This window comes from Camelus ferus, chromosome 16, assembly GCF_009834535.1.
Source record: "Camelus ferus isolate YT-003-E chromosome 16, BCGSAC_Cfer_1.0, whole genome shotgun sequence".
NCBI lineage: Eukaryota > Metazoa > Chordata > Mammalia > Artiodactyla > Camelidae > Camelus > Camelus ferus.
The window spans coordinates 11,317,155-11,335,526 of NC_045711.1; the positions used below are offsets into that span (position 1 = coordinate 11,317,155).

The window sequence follows — 18,372 nt, forward strand, 5'->3', positions numbered from 1 at the left end:
GAGTTTCCGAAGACAAGAAATGCGTCCCCTCCTCCCCCAGTGCACTTGTCTTTCCTCCCAGCCCCACACGGCTGCAGAGTTGGTAATCTAAGATGCGGGGACCCTGAGACCGGAAATGCCTGGTTCTGGACTGCTGCACTTGAAACCCGAGCGAAGGCACGAGGAGAGCCGAGCGGGGGGATGAGGGCGACGGTAAGAGGTGTGCAGCGGAGACGGGAGGCTGAAGCGCCGACCGGGGAAGCGATGCAATTCGGGGCTGGGCGAGGAGAAGAAAGAGTGATGAGGGGGAGGCTGTCAAGCAGTGGCAAAGTCAGAATTCGGGAAGCCGAGGAAGAGGAGGGGGAGGAAGAAAATATAAGTAAGAGCCAAGGGGAAGAGGCCCCAGAGGCGGTAGGGGACCAGGGAGGGGCACCACAGTAAAGATTCAGCAGGTGAGGCGGAGACCTACGTCCACGAGAACCAGAGGGTGACCCTCAACACCTGGGAGGAAGGGAGTCCGGAACCTGAGTAAAGGTAGAGATGGAGGGAAGTGTGGGGGCGGGGCACCCCAGGGCGGGGACCGAACAGGCTCCCAGAATCTGCAGCGCGTGGAAGGCGGAGGGGATCGGAGGGAGGGCGGGGGTCGCCGAGGGGAGGGAGCCCGGAGAGCGCCGCGTGAGGCATGCGGCCACCCTCTCCCCTGCGGCGGGAACCGGAACCAGGGCGAGGCTGGGGGGCGGCGCGCTCACCCGCAGGGCGGACAGGTCGATGTCGTCCAGGCTGCGGGCGGGGGCTGGGTCGCCCATGGCCTCCGCCGGGAAAGGGGCCCCGGGGCCGCTCACGCTCCGGCTCGGTTATTCCGCTGCCGCCGTCGCCGCTTCTCCCCCATCGGGGGATCCTGGGGGCGGACTCCACCGCGCCTCCCCCGGAGAACGGGGAGGGGGAGGGCCGGCAGGAGGACCGACCCACCGACTGACAGGAGCTATCGCCCAGGAGCCTGCAACCCGAGCCTCCCGACTCCGCTGCGCAGGCGCAGAGTGGCCGTGCACCGGGAGGCTGGAAGAGTGAACGTGACGCGAGCGCGCTGGGTTCCCCCTCCCCCTCGGCGCCGACACCTGCGCGCAGGCGCAGGAGAGAGAGCGAAAGGCGCAAGCGAGGACTGAGCGACCGCGCAAGCCTGGCATGAAAGAAGTGGGCGGCGGCCGAGGCGGCCGCGGAGCTCGCCCACCAGCTGGCGCGCGTGCGCACATGCGTTTCCTTCCCTTCCCCTTTTTTTGTCTTTTCTCTTTCCCATTTCCTTCTTAGCCCTCCTTTGACGCCTCTCCTTCTCTTTCCCTCTTTCGTGTGCCCAGCAGCCAATCAAGCCACCCACCTCTCTGTTTGCGGGGGAAGGGAGGAGGGACCCAACCCCCTCTATTACTAGGGGCGTTGTTATGGTAACTCCCCACGCGAGGGCTGAGTGGCCTCTAGATAGGATGGGCTGTCCACCCACCTAATTGCTATGGCAACAGTGGAGCCACTGAGGGAGGGGCCTCTTCGTGAGAACCACCTGGGAGCTGGGGAGTGGAGTGGGGCTAGCTGGCTCATGAATGCCCTTTACCCTCTTCCCTGGCAGGAGTCGGGAGTGTTGAGTAGGGGACCTCAGATCTCAGGGTAGGGAATCCTACTGCAGATCTTTGTCTCTGCACCTCTTGTTCTGCACAAAGGAGCTGTTTCAACAATTATTCATTGAGCACTGGAGCTGTGCGTGGGGGAAGGGGTGGGAAAGAGGTGGAGGGGAGAAGGAGGAGGAATCTATGTCCAACCCCTGCGCATCTTGCTTCGGTCACCTTAGGTCTAGTCATATTGGCATAGCACTCTCAGCCATTAGCCTCACTGGAGGCTGGGTAATGCTATATAAAGAACAAGGAGTCATGTTCTGCCACTGACATGCTGTGTGACCTTGAGCAAGTTGCGTTGCTTCTCTGGGCCTTTTGTTCATTGTGAAGTCGAAGGAGAAAGCTGTTTGAGCTCCAAGATCATTTCCAGCAACAATACTATCTCTGAAAGACCCCACCACCAGCCTTAATGTAAACATCACTCAGGAGAGTTTGAATGAAAAGTCCTTGGAGAAGGGCAAACACCCTCCTTTCTGGATCCTTCTCCTTCGCACATTTGGATGCACATCCAGTCTTGCTCCCCTTCCCCCTCCCCACCCATTTAGCTTGCTGTTGTCCTATTCCGAGCCACAATCCTTACTTACCTCCTATACTCTTATCCCCTTACATCAATTCTCCACACTCAGAGTGATTTTTCTAAAACTCAAACCTGATGCCACTCTACTGTTTAAGATCTTTCACTGGCTCCCCCCCACCCCATGTCTTCTGAGTAGAGTCTAAAGTGTGGCAACCAAGATCTTTCCAGTTTCTGCCTGCTTCTCGTGACCTGTTTTCTCAACACTCCACCATTCAACCTCACTTGTTCTAGCCATATGGAAATCCTCTACTCACAGTTCCCAGAACTCAGCGGACCCTCCTCCAGCCTTTGCACTTGCTGTTCCTTTTCCCTGGAATTCTCTGACCCTGCCCATTCTCACTGCCGTTTGCTTTGTCTTTCATAGCTTAATTGCCTCCTCCATGAAGCCTTCCTTGACCCACTGAGACTAAGTTTGGCTTTTCTGTTGTAGATACCTGGCTTAAACCCATGGTAACATTTAAGAATATGAATTGTAAATGTCTGATTCTCCTTAAAAGCAGGAATTATGTCAGTCTTATTCAGCACAGGGTCTGGCACTGACTCGAGGTTCAGTAACATGTAATTGAATGAAGGCCTCTGTGTCTGGGTAGGCATTGTGAAATACAGTAATTCAAGGACTAGACCATGGCAGGGAGGGGACAGCAACCAGTGGTAGAGCACATGCTTAGCATGCACGAGGTCCTGGCTTCAATCCCCAGTACCTCCTCTAAAAATAAATAAACCTAATTACCTCCCCCCACTGGAAAACTAAGTAAATAAATAAACCTATTTTTTTTTTTTAAAAAAGGACCATGGGATAGTAGAGGAAAACATAGAATTTGAAGTTTGTGCTTTAAGTCATTAAGCTCTCCGAGGCTCAATCCTATCATCTGTAAAACAGAGATAGTAACAGGGAGGTTAGGATAAAATAAAGCACTTGGTTCATAGTAGGTCCTCAGTAAATGCCCGACTCATGGGCAATGTTTAATAAAGAGATACTGAATCAGTGAATGAGCAAGTTAACATCACAGGGATAGGGTAAGGGGCCCCCCCAAACCTCAAGACACAATGTGATCTGGGGAGGGTGGAGGGAGACAATGTGAAGGAAGAGCTGGGCTGGTCTAACAAGATAACTCACAGGTCTAGGAATGTGAAGGAGAGGCTGGGCTGGACTAACAAGATAACTCACAAATCTAAGTATTGGAATACTGATTGATCTGAGTTCTGCTGGACTAACTTGTAAATCTAGGTTAATTAGTGTTGGTTTGCTGTTCATGTTTTTTTGCTAGCCAGCTGGGTTTTCAAAGATACATATCTGGCTTTGGAATGTTGGTTTGCTGCCTCCCCACCTCCACTTTTGTGATGATAATGCTGCTAAAGCTGTTCCATGCCTATTGGCCAAATACCCCAAGCTTGTACTTTACCCTATAAAACCTCATATGCACGTCTTGGAGGTGAGGTGCTCAGAGCTTCGGAGCAGAAGCCCCTCTGAGCCCTCCAGCGTAATACATCTGAGTACTCCAACCCTCCTAGTGGTGCGTGTTTCTTGACTGGCCTGTCGTTTCTGTAAAATGAGCAAGTTAATATCACAGGGATAGGGTAAAAGGCCCTCCCAAACCTCAAGACACAATGTGATCTGGGGAGTGGGAAGGGTGGGGAGACAAGATCGGCCTGTGCTGACAATTCCTGAAGTTGGAGTATTGACGTGTGGGTATGTGAGGATTCACCATTCTAGCCTCTACTTTTAGATATATGAAATTGTCATAATAACTTAAAAAGAGACAACGTGGTGGAGGAAGCCCTGAATCAGGCAGCAAGAAAAGTTAAAATGTTAGAAATAAGACAAATCTTGGGTCCCTGGGGGATAGGCATTTTGCAGACTCAGTCACCCTTAGGGCGTCCCATCCACCCTGGGAGGCTGGATTCATTCTCTTCATCCTGGGTCTAGGGCCAACCTTTCTGATTGCAAGTCCACTGCTTTTTTCCCTGCACTATGGGGGCCTCCATTCAAGAATCTCCAGGACTAGGGGAGGCAGGGTAGAGCTCGTGGTAGAGCGCATGCTTAACAGCCACGAGGTCCTGTGTTCAATCCCCAATACCTCCATTAAAAAAAAAATAAGGCTAATTACCCCACACCCATCCCACCCCCCGGCAAAATTTCCAGGACAAACTAAGGGGGAGCAGAGAGACAGGCAGTGTGAAGCAGAAGCCCACCTACCCCTGGCCCAGCCCTGGGACAGCTGCTGCCTCCACCCCACTCACAGTTAATGAGATAATGTCCCCGAGGGAAAGAGGCACTTAGCGCTGACAATGAGGCTAATTAGCAGAATGCCAATTAGTACCTGGGGACTGCTATATATGGGAGGGGGGATTTCTTGTGTGGAAGTGGCTTCTTCAGGGGAATGGAGTGCTGGACTCAAAGGAGAGGGTGGGAGCGAGGCCACAGCATCCCCTCTTTCCATGTCATTGTCCACAAGGACCTCCTCTTCCATGAAGGCCTCCTAAACTCCTCACTTTATTCCCTTCTGTCTCTTCCTGCTCCTGTGGTCAATTCTGAGACCAAGGAATGAAGGGCAAGAGCCAAGATCATGCTAAACTTTTTTTGAATTGCAAAATATTTCAGATACACAGAGATATGAGGAAAAAAAAATACATATATCAAGTTCACATACCAACCACTCAGCTTAAGAAATAAGTCACAAATTTACTCAAAGAGTTCTCTCTGTATACCTGTTGTCTTATTCCTTTCTCTCCACCCACCCTGGGAGGTAACCCTATTCCATCCAGTGCTACGCCATCTCATAAACAGTACCATCTGTTTTCTCTTTCGTCTGGACCAGCATCATAGAAGTTTGTGCGATGACAGAAATGGTCTATACCTGCCCTCTCCGATATGTCAGCCACTAGCCCCAAGTGGCTTCTGAGCACTTAAAACATGGCCAGTGTGAGTGAGGAACTAAATATTTACCTATTCCTAATGGTCATTAACTTAAATATCAATAGTCTAATGTGGCTGGTGGCTACTGTGTTGGACAGTGTCCCATGGCGGTGGGGAATTTGTTGTACTCACTTCTGTGAGGGTAGAATGGTGTCTGACAGCGAGCAAGGGCTCAAAAACATTAAAGTCAACAGCTGAATCTTTACAGCAAGACCATTATGGAAGTAGTATTCCATTTCCCAGTTGGGACCACCGAGGCCCAGAGAAGTGGTGTAACTTGAAAAGGTTACCAAAGTAATGAGTGACAAATCCAGGATTTGGGCCCAGTTCTTCCTGACCTCAAGCCCACTTCCTTACCCACTCCCCATGGGGCTTCCCTGAGCCTCTCCCTGTGCTGTCACTTGAAGAACAAGAGGCAGCCCCTCCCTCACCTGCAGCTGTGCAGTCAGCGCCACTGTCCCCCAGGTGTCCTAGTGCGGTCCCGCCCTTCCTTCTACCCAGACAGCAGTGTGCAAAGACCTTCTCCCAGCACCGGGTCACAGAGCTTTGGAAACTACAGACAAGTTGAGCAGAGATGAAGCAGCGGAAGAAAGGAGTGGGCTGGAGAGAAGGTGAAGGGGCTCAGTGCTGCTATGTGCAGGCCTTGGGGGTGGCGGAGACAAGCATTCAGTTCAGCCAAGGAAGAGGCAAGGACCTTTTCTAGGCTTTTATTTATGAAATGCTTATGAACTGATACAAAGTTAGTGTCTGTCAGCAGCTGGTGGAGGGGGTTAGTGTGCGTCCCTCCCACCCCTCCCCACCTCGGGGGCTGAAGCCAGGAGTGCCTCCATCCTTCTCTCCATTTTGCCAATAATGAGCTGGGAGAGGCTGTGGGGCAGGGAGGGGCTTCAAGGCATGAGAACGAAGGTGGGGACAGGAAGGCCCAGGGCAGAGTCTGGTCTCCATGAAGTAGGAGGCTGGCCCCAGGCGTCCTGGCAGGAGTTTTGCTTCTCCTTTGTAGCAGTGGTTTGAAATGGGCAGTGGGGAGGATGAACTTCTCTAGGACCCTCTTCTGTCTCCCCAGCCCGGGGTTGGGAGTGTCTTGTTTGGTAGCTTCTCAAGAAAGGGTCCTCTGTGACTTCTCTAGTCCCCTTCAGGGGTTCTTGCCTCCGGCAGGTCTCAAAGACACTGCCCTCAGTCCTCAGGGTTAGGGGGCAGGCAGCCAGACTCGGTGGAGCCCAGCACTGGTGACCTCTTCCAGGCCGAAGCCGGAGCTATGTCCACACTTCTAGGGGCATCACGCCCTCCTTGCTACCCAGGGGAGGCAGCAAAGACTCATCCTCCAGGAACTTGAGGGGGAAGTGGACTAGATGGCCCTGGACCTGGGTGAGTTCAGACTGGGCCAAGGGAGGGCTGACCGTGGCTAGGGGCTCCACGGCCACATACTCCCGGAGTGCCCTCAGGGAGCGTATGGCGTTGGATGGCAGGCAACGGAAGATCTGTGGGCAGAGGGCATGGAGGCCAATAAGAATTGGGAGAATCTGCCGAGAGTCCAAGTCCAACTGGACGGGACGCCCCCACTCCCCATACCACATCCCCCTACACTGACCCTGAGCCACTGTATCCCATGATGGGCCCTCAGATCCTCATCCCCCTTCTGAGAATGGCTGTGTGGGGCGGCTCCTCTCCATCCCACCCTGGACAGGATAATCCATGAACTGCCCCCTGGCCAGCCCCCTCCGCGCCCACCTGCTCATAGATATTGGCATTGCTCTCAGCTGTGTCTTGCCACAACTGGAAGAAATCATCACAGATCGGGTCTTGGAGATCTAGGTTCGGCCGGGCATCTGCCCCAAGAATCACGCTGTGGGAGAAAGGGGTCCCGGCAGGGCCAGGTTAAGATCCTTTGAGAACCTGAATACCAGAAAAGTTATGTTGTGCCTACACAGGTAATTCAAAATAGATGCAGTGTTAAGTAGTAAAGTCAGTGTAAACGAGCCCAACAGAGCTTTCATTTGCCTCTACTTTGGTGACTGTTAACGCTTTAAAAATAAATACCTGTAACTACTATATATAAATAAACAGCAAGGTCCTACTGTATAGCATAGGGAACTATATTCAATACCTTGTAACAGTCTATAATGAAAAAGAATATGAAAAGGACTTCATATATGTATAACTGAATCCCTATGCTGTACACCAGAAATTAACACAACATTGTAAACCAACTACACTTTAATTAAAAAAAAAAGAAAACAATAAAACATATACATATTCCAAATTATTTTTGAACTATTGGTTTCTCATTTTTTTGGTACCCCTACTTTGCCAGTACCCTAAACTGGATTAGGCTGCCTCTTGGGAAATTCAGTATTACCTCTAAGTGATTCACACCTGCTCAAAAGGCAGATAGTCCCCTCTTTCCACCTCTCCCTCCCACCCTGTAGCACCCAACCCCGGCTCTACCTGAAGCAGTGCTTCCTCAAACTCAAGGCAAACCTGCCCGCTTGATACTCCACACCGCCCATGAGGGATGGCTCCGTCTCCGTGTCCTCGATCAGCACGGCCAGCTCACTGTCCCGCTTCCCCAGCAGGCTTCGATCATTAATGTTGGCAGAGCCTGGGGTGGATGAGGGACACACTGTGTTCTCCTCAGCCCAGGGGGACTCCCCACCCCATCCCCTCTACCCGAGCACCAGCCTGTGGGCAACATGCCTTCTTTGGCCTCCATCCCCAATTGGGCCTCATCTGCAGCCTCCATCACCTCCCCCATCCCGTGGACCCTGGCTAGGCCCTGCTTCACCTCTCCACCACCCTTCTCTTTCTTCAGGGGGCCCAGCTTCCCACTGGGATCAGCACTGACCAATGATGACTGTCCGGTCATCTGCAATGAGCATCTTGCTGTGGATATAGATGAGCTCTGAGACCGGGTGCCCGCCCAGCTCTCCATGTGTGCGAAGCCCACAGATGGACATATAGTTCCGCCACGCTGTCCCCACTGTGAGTAAGAGATCAGGCGAAGAAAGGGTGGGGTGAGAGATGCCCTACAAGTGCAGAGGAAGTCGTGTCCCATCTACCTCCTCACTTCAGAAGCCCTATGGAGCCTGGTCTATATACCTCTCCAGGCAGTGAAAGATGACCTGTGGGCTCGGGTAGTTGTTCTCAGGAGCATGCAGGAATGACAGCCTCTTTCCCTCCACCCCTGGAGCTCCAGCTCCCTCAAGCTCCCCCTCCCCAGGGGTCCAGGGCTGGAACCCCCAGCCCCCAGCACTCACTGGCTGCTTTGAGGCGATGCAGGATTGAATATTCCCCACGACAGAGGGTCCTGAGGGAAAAGAATGGGTGAGGGAGGTGGAGAATGGGGGAGGGGATGGGGGATGTCAGGAGAGAGCTGGACCTCAAAAGTCCAGCAGGAAGGGGTCAGGGCAGAGTCAGGATTGGGGCACAGGTGGGACTGGGCCATGCAGGGGCACAGTCTGGCCAGAGGCGGGGGTGTCACCTGTAAGTGAAGTGCAGAATGGCCTGGATGGCATTCCCACCACCTGTGGAGATGTCACCCTCAAATCCGGGGAGCAAGGGCAAAAGCACGTAGACTCGGAAGCACTGCCCCTGTCTGGGGAGGGGTGGAGTCAGAGGTCTGACCTGTCCCCCAAGCCCCACCCCTCTTTTTGGGCTTAAACTATGCCCACAACCCCCTGCTCTGGCTGGTCCATCTTACTTGTGGGCTTTCAGGATTCTGTCCACAATCTCATCGCCCACCTTGTTCAGAACTGTCCGCCCATCTGAGCAGCTAATGAAGAACTGATTCTGGGGCAGGGACCAAAGACAGACATCAGCAGTCTGGCCCCAGCCCCTGCCCTCAGCTCTCTGCAGCCATACCTACCCCCCCACCCCCACCCAGGCTCCAGCCCTGGCTCCAGACTTCCGCATTTCTCCAGGCCCAGCTACACCAGCCCACGACGCTCCGTTCCCACCCTCACCCAGTCAGACCTCAATGTAGAGGAAGTGCTGGCTCTCTCTGATGGTGTGCAGGTAGGCATTGAGGATGGAGTTCTCTGAAGTCCCCGCAGACCAGCGGTCCACTGACCGTAAGACCTGGGGGAACAGTGAATATGAAATGGTTCCTGACCTCAGAAGAGGAGGGGTCTGGGGGGCTCTCAGGGAGAATGGACTGGGGCATTGGGCTGAAGGCAGGGCAGGCTGAAGTCAGAGCCTCACCTGCACGGTGGCGCACTGCCCTCCTGGGAGCACAAAGGGGAGCTGGTTTGCAGTGCTGTTGGACTTGGGCAGCAGGTAGGGGTACAAGGGTATCTTGTACTTGGCCTTGGTAGTCTGAGGCAGGGGATGGAAGAGTAAGTGGGAGGTGGCACGCTGCCCCTGGCTCCCTCCCAGCCTCTAAGAGGGAGCGAAGGGAGCAAGCACCTTGGTGAAGTTCCAGCGCTGGATGAAATGCCGGGCAAGGTCCCGGGCGGGCAGGCCGTGGATGACCACGCCGATGTCCCGCCATGGCATCCGGGGTGTGGTCTCCCTATCAATGAAATCTGGGGGTCCCGGAAGAGTCAGGGATGGTCTCTTGGGGACACTCGGGAAAGGAAGGAGGAGGAGCTGAGCAGAGGGGAGGCTGTATTCCCCTTGACCCAGCTCATCCTGTCCTCAGTCCCAGCCCTGACTTCTTCCCCTGTTCCCAGGTCTCCGGAACCCCTTACCCTCAAAAGGCCGATCCAGATGCACCCAGTCCTTAGTGATGAGATTGCTGTAGTCCTTGCCCAGCCAGAAGAGCTGGTTGTGAGAGAGGTCTGGGGTGTCCAAGGAGTCTGAGCACAGGGTGGGAGGCTGTAGGGGGAACACACCCAAGCCAGGGGCAAGGAGAAGTCATGGGGGGCATACAGAGCTGGGCCCAAGAGAAGAGAGGAGCACTGGAAGACTGGGAGACACAGAGACACAGAAAGTAAGAAGGAAGTAGACAGAGTCTGATTCCCTGGCTGCCCCTTCAGCTGCATGTGGAATCCCTAGAGGGATGGGGGTGGGGGTGGGAGGAGGAGTGGACATGGGGAGGGGACTGGGTCATTGTATCTTCAAAGCAGGTTCTTGAGGTCCCAGAGAGGCCGAGGAACTGCTGAGTGTGGGCAGCACTTGGAATGACTTGAGGGTACAGACTGGAGCCAGGAAGGGGCGTGGCTTTAGGTTAGCTGAGTTTGGGGGCACTCAGGAAGGCCTTGGTAGATTACCTGGGGGGTAGCTGACTCAGAGGAGTTCCCAAGGTCAGTCAGTCGGTAGTGCAGGTCATCCCAGCGGCCATAGGCGAGGTCCAGCCCCCCAAGGAAGGCCACTACTTGGTCTACCACCAGGAGCTTCTCATGATGGGCCCACAGTGTCACCTGATCTGGGTGGCGCATCACCTGGAGCAGGTAGGGGGTAGTTCATGAGGGTGGGCTTAGGTGGGAGAAGACAGAGGGTATTGGGAGGGGGAATGGAAAGACAGAAGGAGGCGACGTCAAGGCAAGGGAGGGTTGAGGGGATGGGGACGTGTGGTGAGGAGGGCGGTAGGGGAGGGGTCTCTAGGGGCTAAGAGTCACCTTTATGTTGGGGTGCAGCAGCATCAGAGCCCTCTTGCTGTAGCCACTGTTGATGCCCAAGGCCAACTCCACTTCCTTAAACAGCAGGATGGACACCCGGACACCCTCCTCCTGGTGGTCAGTGGAGAATCAGATTGTAATGCCTCTCTCAGAATGACCCCTTTCCACCCTCCCAAACCCTTCCCTCTGCTCAGTGTCCTTGTATGTTCCTCCACCCTGCCTGGAGCTCCACAGTGCTCTTCCACTTACACCCTACTTTGATGCTCACACCAAACTTAGACCGGATATCATCTATCTGCTCATCCACTCATCCATCCACACATCCACCCACCTACCTAGCATTATCTCTCCATCCATCTTCCCAACAACTTACTCATCTCCTTATCTACCATCTGTCATTCATCCCTCTACCCACCCACTCTCCTACTGATTCACCTTCCCAACCTCACAACCTTCCATCTATCTCCCTTTCCATCATCTATCCAACCGCTCACCCACCATCATCCACGTATCTTTTCTCCCATCCATCATCATCTATGGATGTCCCCAACACAGTAGACACTGCCTTGTATTGAAACTAGTAATAAGGAATTAGCGCAATGAGAAAGCTAGCGGTGTAACACAGTAGAGGGAAGTCAGGTAACACAGTAGAGGGAAGGTAACACAGTAGAGGGAAGTCTATACCAGGTAAAGGGGGGGCAAGAACTAGGAAGTGTCAATTTTCCTTATGGAAAAGGAAGAGGTAACGTTTGTCAGATACAGAGCCAGGATGGGCACATTTCCTCCTCCTCCTCAAGTTTCAGATTCTCTACCTCCCCCATGCTGCAGTCCTTCCTGACCAATCTCCACCCACGGGCACCCCCACCACACCTCCCCTCCAGCCTGACCACTCTCCTCACCGCCTTCCTCTTGAGCATAATGTCCAGTCTCCAGTCATCTGAATGGGCTGGACGCTTCAGGTAAACCTCAGGACTCAACCTGGGATTCAGGGCAGGGGATGAGGGGAAACTAAGCCCCAGACAACGGTCACGCCTCCCCTTCCACCCCTTCTTCTGACCCTTAAGCTATCTGTTGCCCTATCCTACCCCTTCCAGCTTGGGCTTTTCCCCACTTACCACCAATCTGTGATGAAAATCTCTTCCTGAGCTTGCAGGATGGCATCTGCCACAGCAGCAAAGTAACCTGCCCCATTCACAAACCTGGGGGGAGGCCAAGCCAAGGAGGTCAGAGGAGTCAGAAGCCAGAAAGCTCTGGAGAGTGAAGACCGGAGGATAGTCGTGGGTCAGAGATGACAGCAGGGGCAAAGATCAAGAGTGATCTGAGAGGTCAGACAGTATCAGATATATCAAAGTCAGATAAATTTGCCAGTATGAGCTAAATGAAATTAAAAATTAAAAAGACACAGTAAACTAAAGAAAATGACTAAGATTTGGAGGATTAATACGTCATATATAAAGAGTTCCAACAAATCAATGACAAAAAGACATACAAGCCAACCAAAGAAAGAATAAGTACTGACAGTTCACAGGGGATATGAAAATGGCCAATCATAGGAAAAGATGTTCAATTTTACCATAGAGCAAGGAAATTGATATTAAAATGAAATAACACTTAAAATTCACTAGATTAATAAGAATTAAAGTCACTGGTAACATTCAATATCAGCATATGGGGAAGTGAGTATTCTCATAGGATGTGGGAATATACATTGGTTATAGCCTTTTTAGAGGACAATTTGGCAGTTTCTATCAGAAACTGCACACACCCCTTACTACCATTAAATGCACTTAGTAATTCTATATCTAGGAAGACATACTATCAATGCTGAGGCAAAGATTGTTTATAAGAGTAAAAGTAGGGAAATAGCTTACATGCCTAATCTCTAACACATGTATTAAGAAAAAAATAAAACAATGAAGAGAGTGCATGACCTCATTTACGTTAAATCAAAAAGTAACAAACATGCATAAGCACATGAAAATACGCAGGAAACGATCTAGGAGGATAAATACCAAATTATTGCCAAGATTACTTCTGGGGATTAAAAATGGGAGGGGTGCAGGGAAGAAGTAAGGGCTGGGCGGGCGTTAAGACTTGTGCAATGAACTTTAATTTTTTACTTAATATGTTTTCATATTGTCTGACTCTGAATAACTAACAGTCCCATATGATGGTTAAAAGCAGGGTCTTGACCAAGACTGCCTGGATTTGAATCCTGGTTCCACTGGTTTACAAGGTGTGACCTTGGGCAACTTACTTCTCTTTATCTCAGTTTCCTCACCTGTAAAATGAAGGTAACAACTGTACCTGCCTCCGGGGGTGGTTGTGAGCATTAACAAACGTAAAACACTCAGAAGAGTTCCTGGCATGTACTAAGGGCTATTTAAGTATTAGGTAAGGAACTATTATTAGTTTTTATGTTAGAAAAGAAATCTCAACACCACCTCTAAGAAAAAAATTCTTTCCATGACTCCCCTCTGCCCCTGATAAAGGTTAACCTCCTCAGCTTAGCAGGAGCCCTGCTGACTTCCAGACTCTTCTTTGGCCACTGCTCCTCAAGCTGCAAAAATAGTCAGTCTCTGTGGTTCCCAAATACTCCGGACTATTTCTAGCTTCTCTGCATGGACTGCCCTTCTTCATTTTCTTTATCCTGTTAAGGTGAACCGCAGGGTTACTGCCTTCTGGAAGCCAGTCCTGACATACTACGCTGGAGCAAATGCCCTCCTCTGCGTGGTACCTTGTATCTACCTCCAGCATGGCAAATGCCCATTGTTTCATGTCACTCCCTACTGTGTCTTATCTCTGCCACTGGACCTGGCACATAGTAGGTGCTTAGAAAATGTTTACTAAATGGGCAAGAAAATCAGAGAGATTTGAGATCATTGAGAACAAGAGGGTCAGTGTGGTAAAAGGGAGTTAAAAAGGCCACAGGAGGTCAGAAAAGTTGAGGGTCTGAGATGACCAAATTTAGGGGTCAGAAAAATCAGGGGCGGAATCAAAGAGAGCAGCAAGATTAAAGAGGTCAGGAGGTCAGGGAGATTTGTGAAGTCAAAGAGGTAGGTTATTGAGGTCAGAAGAGGTCAGAGAGATAAAGAGGAGCAAGGACTCAGAGAACACCAAGGGGGTCAGAAAGGCCCCTGACGATTTCAGAAAGGACTTCAGTGTCTCACCACCGGGCCAAGGTCCCAGGCCGGGGCGGGGCGTAGCTGTCATGCCGGTGCAGCTGTATGAAGTCCTTGCCGGGGCCCTGGGCCAGCTCGGTGATCTCCTGAGCCCACCACCGCGCCTGCCGGTAGCTGCTACACTTGAGAATCAGGGACCTGGACAGGAACAGTGGGATGGACCACAATCCTCACCCTCCAGACCTCTGGCCTGGCCCAGAAACCTCCCTCCTTTAGCCATCACCTCTTTCCCACCTCCTCCCTGAGTCCCCACTTGAGACGACTCCATGGGACAGGGCAGAGATCTGCCTTGTTCACAGCTGTGCTGGCATTATGCCAGGAACTCAGGTTTGTTGAATAAATAAATGAACAAACAGAGTGCCTTTTCTTTTACACCAAGTGTCCCTCCCCCAAGCTTACACTCAACCCCTTCTCTCTGGACCCAGCCTCGAAGAGCAGTCCCAAGCATCTGGCTAGAAAAGTTCTCTGGTTCCAAATCACAGCCAGCTCCGGGGGGTGGGAGAACCTTCCTTTCCTCCATGGTGTCTTCCACTCAGCTCCCCTTAGGGCCCTGGGCTGGCTCTCCTTCACTCACCAGGTGTCAGTGCACGCAGGGAGGCCTTACCTGTGGGAGGTGTCGATCCGGACCCCGTACCGTGCCTCTGTGCTCCTTTTCCCCACCTGCACCTCGAAGCCAGGGTCAAAGAGCTGAACAAATGAGATGGCGCCGGTCTCCAGGCACATGTACATCAGGAAGGAGTCCTTCACCACCAGCCACCTGGAGCGGAAGGGCTCCGACCATTCCTCCAGGCCCTGGGGCTCTCCTTCCCCACCCCAACCCGTGACCCAGCTGCTCCGCTCAGGCCTCACCTCTTGGACCAGCGATAACAAACTTGGTCTCGGCCACAGCAGGTGAGGCCAGGAACGCGGTGGCCACCTGAGCGCTTCCGGATCACCCCCTCCCTGTGGGGAAACCCAGGAAGAGATGCTGGATGAGGGACCCAGACCCCAGCCCACCCTGCACTGTTTTCCCTATGCATTCGCAGGCAGGGAGAGAACCAGATGTTGGCAGATGGCTGAGTGAGGGGGACCAGACACTCACAGCCCTTTGCATCCAAGGTCTGGGATAAAGGATAGTTGACTGACTTCCAGGAACTCCGTCTGCAGAGGAAGAAAAAGGCTCAGAGGAGAGACTAGTTTTCAGCCTCTCAAATCCTACAGACCCTGGTCCTCTGCCCCTTGGTAGTCTGATTACCCTGCTCATCTCAAAAGCCCCAGGCATCCAGCCCCCAGATCTTACCATGGCGTGGTAGTTGCGGTAGAAAGACATGGTCAGGAGACGGTTGAGGTAATTTTCCAGATATTTCTGAAGTAGGGGTGAAGTAGACAGAAGAGAGACAGATGGGACCAAAACCATTAGCACCCCAAATGCCTTCCCAGGGGACCTGGTGTCTGATCCCACCTGTTTGCTGGATGCATGTCTGGCGGAGCCCTCAGGACCTGCTCGGGGTAGAGAGGGCATCTCCCTGTTGGCTGCCTCTTGGGCTGGAGCGTAGGCAACGGCAAAACTGTGGAAGGGATGGGGGAGGGGGGGAGGGTCAGTAAGAGCAGGGAGGCTGGGTGCCTGGGTTCCTGAAGCCCTGGAGATGGGGTCTTGGAGAAGGGGACAGGGCCTAGAGGCTGGCAAAAGGAATGCCCTCTACCCTGAGAATGGAGACAGAAAAAGGTGGGAGGCTGCCAAGGGTATTTTGGGCATCCAGCCCGGCTGAGATATTGGCCCAGAACCATGGACAGGGAGAATGGAATAGGGAAGGTTTCCTGGTAACCGGGGTCAGAGGAGGGGGCCCAGTGGCCAGAGTTGGAGGAGGAAAGTGGCTGGGGGAGGAAAAGTTGTGGCCTGGGGATGAGGCAGGCAGAAAGCAGTGATGGAGTCTAGGGGAGTGACAGCCCATGAGGCCACATGGTGAGGGGCACCTGCCCTTCCCAGGAGACAGACTGGCCCCCCTCACCGAGCCAGAGGGAGCAGACTCATCAAGACTTTGTGTCTCAGGAGGTCTCGATGCAGCTCCTGGAAATGACGGAACTTCTTCTTGGTTGTCCAGGTAAAGTCGCCGTGAGTCAAGCGGACAGAATACAGAGTGCACGTGCCCACCTGGGGGAGTGAGGAACACAATGGATGTTCCCTGGTTGGGTGGCCCCACTCACTCTGGCCAGCCCTCCCCTCACCCTCCTCCCTGATGCCAGCCCAGCCACCTTGGATCCACTGGTGTATCTTTCAGTGCCCACCACCTGGGCTATGACGGGGACCCCAGGGGCAAACACCAAGGGGTGCATTTTCAGGGGCTGAAGGTTGTAGATGGCCAGAAAGGGGTGCATCCGGTCAGCTGGAAGGAAAGACAGTGTTAAGAGTGTGGACCAAAGGAGGTATCAGCCCCTCCTCCTCCTCTCCCTGAGCTGCGCCCTCTGGTGTACCTGGGTCCTCTCCCTCCTTTAGAGTGTCCACCTCATCGGGCTCCATATGTAACTGGCTGGAGTCCAGATCACCCCCAGTGGGGAAAAGGCTCTCAGGGGTTGCCGCCATCCTAGGAATAAGGGGTGGCCTCAGTAAGGTGATGTGATTTTTAGAACCCTGCCCCTTAGATCCCACCCCTACGGTCCTCCATCTCCCACAGGTACCGGGGGCCACCTACTTGGCTCCCGCTGACTCTCAGTCTCTCGCTGATTATGGCCCACCGGTCTGCAACGCCCTGCCAGCCCGCCTCTAATCTCCATCCCCTATCTCGGTCCTTCATCCAGAATCCCTGAGCCCCGTAACCAAGGTAGAGAGGAACACCCAGCCAGGCCCAGATGGCCCCGAAGTGGGGCAGAGTAGAAGCCAGGGGAGGGGCCCCGGGGAGTTGCAAGGGACCCGGAGCCGCCGGGACTCCAGCCAGACCAGACCAGCTGGGAGAAGGGGTCCAGGCGGGAATGAGGAAGTTATGCGTTCCCCGCCCGGGAGGGAAATCCCGAAATCTGAGCAGCCGGCTGAGTCAGGAGGCCCCGCAGCCCGGGCCCATTCCCGTGCCCTCCCGATTTCCTGGGCCCGGGACCTCTGTGGAGCCCCGTCCCCGGTCCCCTCACCCGGGCAGCCCGAGCAGACGGCAGCGCGGGTTCGCTAGCAGAGGGAGCGGAGCAGGGCGGGAGCGGGAGCCCACACCCTAGCGGGCCAGGGCGGGGCGGGCGCTGAGGGCCTGCCCTCGGGGGCGGGACGGCCCCCGGCCTCACCTCCGCGGGATTCTCGTGCGTACTGTCCCGCCCCCGCCGCCCTCTGCCCGCCCCGCCGTTCTGCGCGCCGCCGGGGCGCGGGGGCAGCCCGCCCTCTGCCCCGCGGGGCCGCGCCTCCCGCTCCGAGCATCTACGCGGCGCTGTCTGCCGGGCTGTCCGTCAGTCCCGCGCCGTCGGTCTGCGCGTGCCCGCCCGCCGCCCGACAGGCGCTCAGCGCTCGCATCCTCCTCCCCTCGGGTGTGGGTACCTCGGATCCTCTCCTGCCACCTGCCCTGCCTGGGTCCCTGGCGGAACGCGCCTTGGCGGCGGGGACCTGCGGGTGCTCGCTTCCCGGGCTGGCTGTGACCACATTGGGCCCGGCCTAGCCAGCGTTTGCAGATGGAAGGAATGATAAAAGGCCCTAGGGCTAGTGGCCACAAATTCATGAACTTGCATTCTTTTATTCATTCGCTATATATTGTGCACTTGCTCCAGCGCCAGACACTCAGCATGCAGTAGTGAAAGCTCACGGGACCTGCTCTTCTAAAACTTACGATCTCGGGAGAAACAGGAAAATTTTCAGATTCTAAAAGACAAAATACTTACTTTTTTTTTAAAAGCAGATTTCTTTCTCTCTTCTAGATGGAAGAGTGAGTTGATGGACATTTCTTGATGGACATTTGGTTTGTTTCTAGTTTTTCTCTCTTGTGAATAGAGCTCCTATAAACATTCCTGGTTAAGTCTTTGGGTAGAAATATGTTTGCATTTTTCTTGGGTAAATAGCTAGGATTGTAACTGGGTCATAGGATTGTATTTTAACTTTTTAAGAAACTGCCAGAATGATTTGGTCTCTAATTGTACATATTTAAAATATAGAGACAGGGTAAAGAAATGGACAAGTAAAGGATATTTGTAAATGGTCATTAAAAAGCAGTTTTCTAATAAATGAAATATTTTAAAATGTTGGAGGAAAAAAGGAATTGCCAAACCATTTCCCAAAATGTTTCACATTTCCAAAATCTATGCATAGTAATTCCAGTTGTTCTGCAGCATGACCAGTATTTGATATTGTCGACTTTTTTAGTATTAGCCATACTAATAAGTATAAAATAGTGTATCATTGTAGTCTTATTTGCATTTCTCTGGTGATTAATGATGTTGACCATGTCTCATGTGCTTATTGACAATTTTATATCTTCTTTTAAGTGTTTAATTCTTTCACTGATTTTTTTTGAAAACCATGTTATTTGTCTTATTGAATTGCAAGAGTTCTTTATATATT

The 18,372-nt window shown here is 53.0% G+C and overlaps 2 protein-coding genes across 17 annotated transcripts in view; both read right to left on the minus strand.

Annotated features, from left to right (window-relative positions):
• Positions 1–1,054, minus strand: part of MINK1 (misshapen like kinase 1) — a 44,298-nt gene extending 43,244 nt beyond the window's left edge. For 4 of the 14 annotated variants that reach the window (XM_032498532.1, XM_032498526.1, XM_032498525.1 and 1 more), the window contains exon 1: positions 729–1,035. In XM_032498532.1, the coding sequence (XP_032354423.1) occupies positions 729–785 (57 nt within the window). In that variant the 5' untranslated portion in view covers positions 786–1,035. Of the gene's footprint in view, positions 1–728 lie in introns of all 14 variants that reach the window. The other 10 variants (XM_032498522.1, XM_032498521.1, XM_032498520.1 and 7 more) reach the window with 6 other exon arrangements.
• A 4,757-nt stretch (positions 1,055–5,811) lies between these two features.
• Positions 5,812–17,130, minus strand: PLD2 (phospholipase D2). 3 transcript variants are annotated; one of them, XM_006180389.3, is made up of 25 exons: positions 16,538–16,694; positions 16,320–16,429; positions 16,101–16,231; positions 15,857–15,999; positions 15,310–15,415; positions 15,148–15,213; positions 14,950–15,008; positions 14,718–14,810; positions 14,473–14,625; positions 13,857–14,006; positions 11,802–11,885; positions 11,586–11,664; positions 10,687–10,797; positions 10,339–10,509; positions 9,817–9,943; positions 9,533–9,651; positions 9,329–9,442; positions 9,101–9,205; positions 8,829–8,917; positions 8,610–8,723; positions 8,386–8,435; positions 7,974–8,108; positions 7,577–7,730; positions 6,860–6,974; positions 5,812–6,609 (listed from the first exon to the last, which is right to left on the minus strand). In XM_006180389.3, exons 2-25 carry the CDS (start codon positions 16,426–16,428, stop codon positions 6,385–6,387), a joined length of 2,802 nt encoding a protein of 933 aa, XP_006180451.1. In that variant the 5' UTR covers position 16,429; positions 16,538–16,694; the 3' UTR covers positions 5,812–6,384. The 3 variants fall into 3 exon arrangements, with proteins under 3 accessions (XP_006180451.1, XP_032354434.1, XP_032354433.1); XM_032498543.1 differs by lacking the exon at positions 16,538–16,694 and adding an exon at positions 16,968–17,105 and having other exon boundaries at positions 5,824–6,609; XM_032498542.1 differs by lacking the exons at positions 5,812–6,609; positions 6,860–6,974; positions 16,538–16,694 and adding an exon at positions 17,112–17,130 and having other exon boundaries at positions 7,573–7,730.
• Positions 17,131–18,372: the final 1,242 nt, after the last annotated feature.

Coding starts and splice junctions, on each gene's coding strand:
- PLD2 (XM_006180389.3), bottom strand. CDS start 16,428: ATGGCGGCAACCCCTGAGAGCCTTTTCCCCACTGGGGGTGATCTGGAC. Junction 14,811..14,949: donor GACCTTGGATGCAAAGGGCT/GTGAGTGTCTGG, acceptor GTTTCCCCACAG/GGAGGGGGTGATCCGGAAGC. Junction 8,436..8,609: donor ATTCTGCACTTCACTTACAG/GTGACACCCCCG, acceptor CTTTTCCCTCAG/GACCCTCTGTCGTGGGGAAT.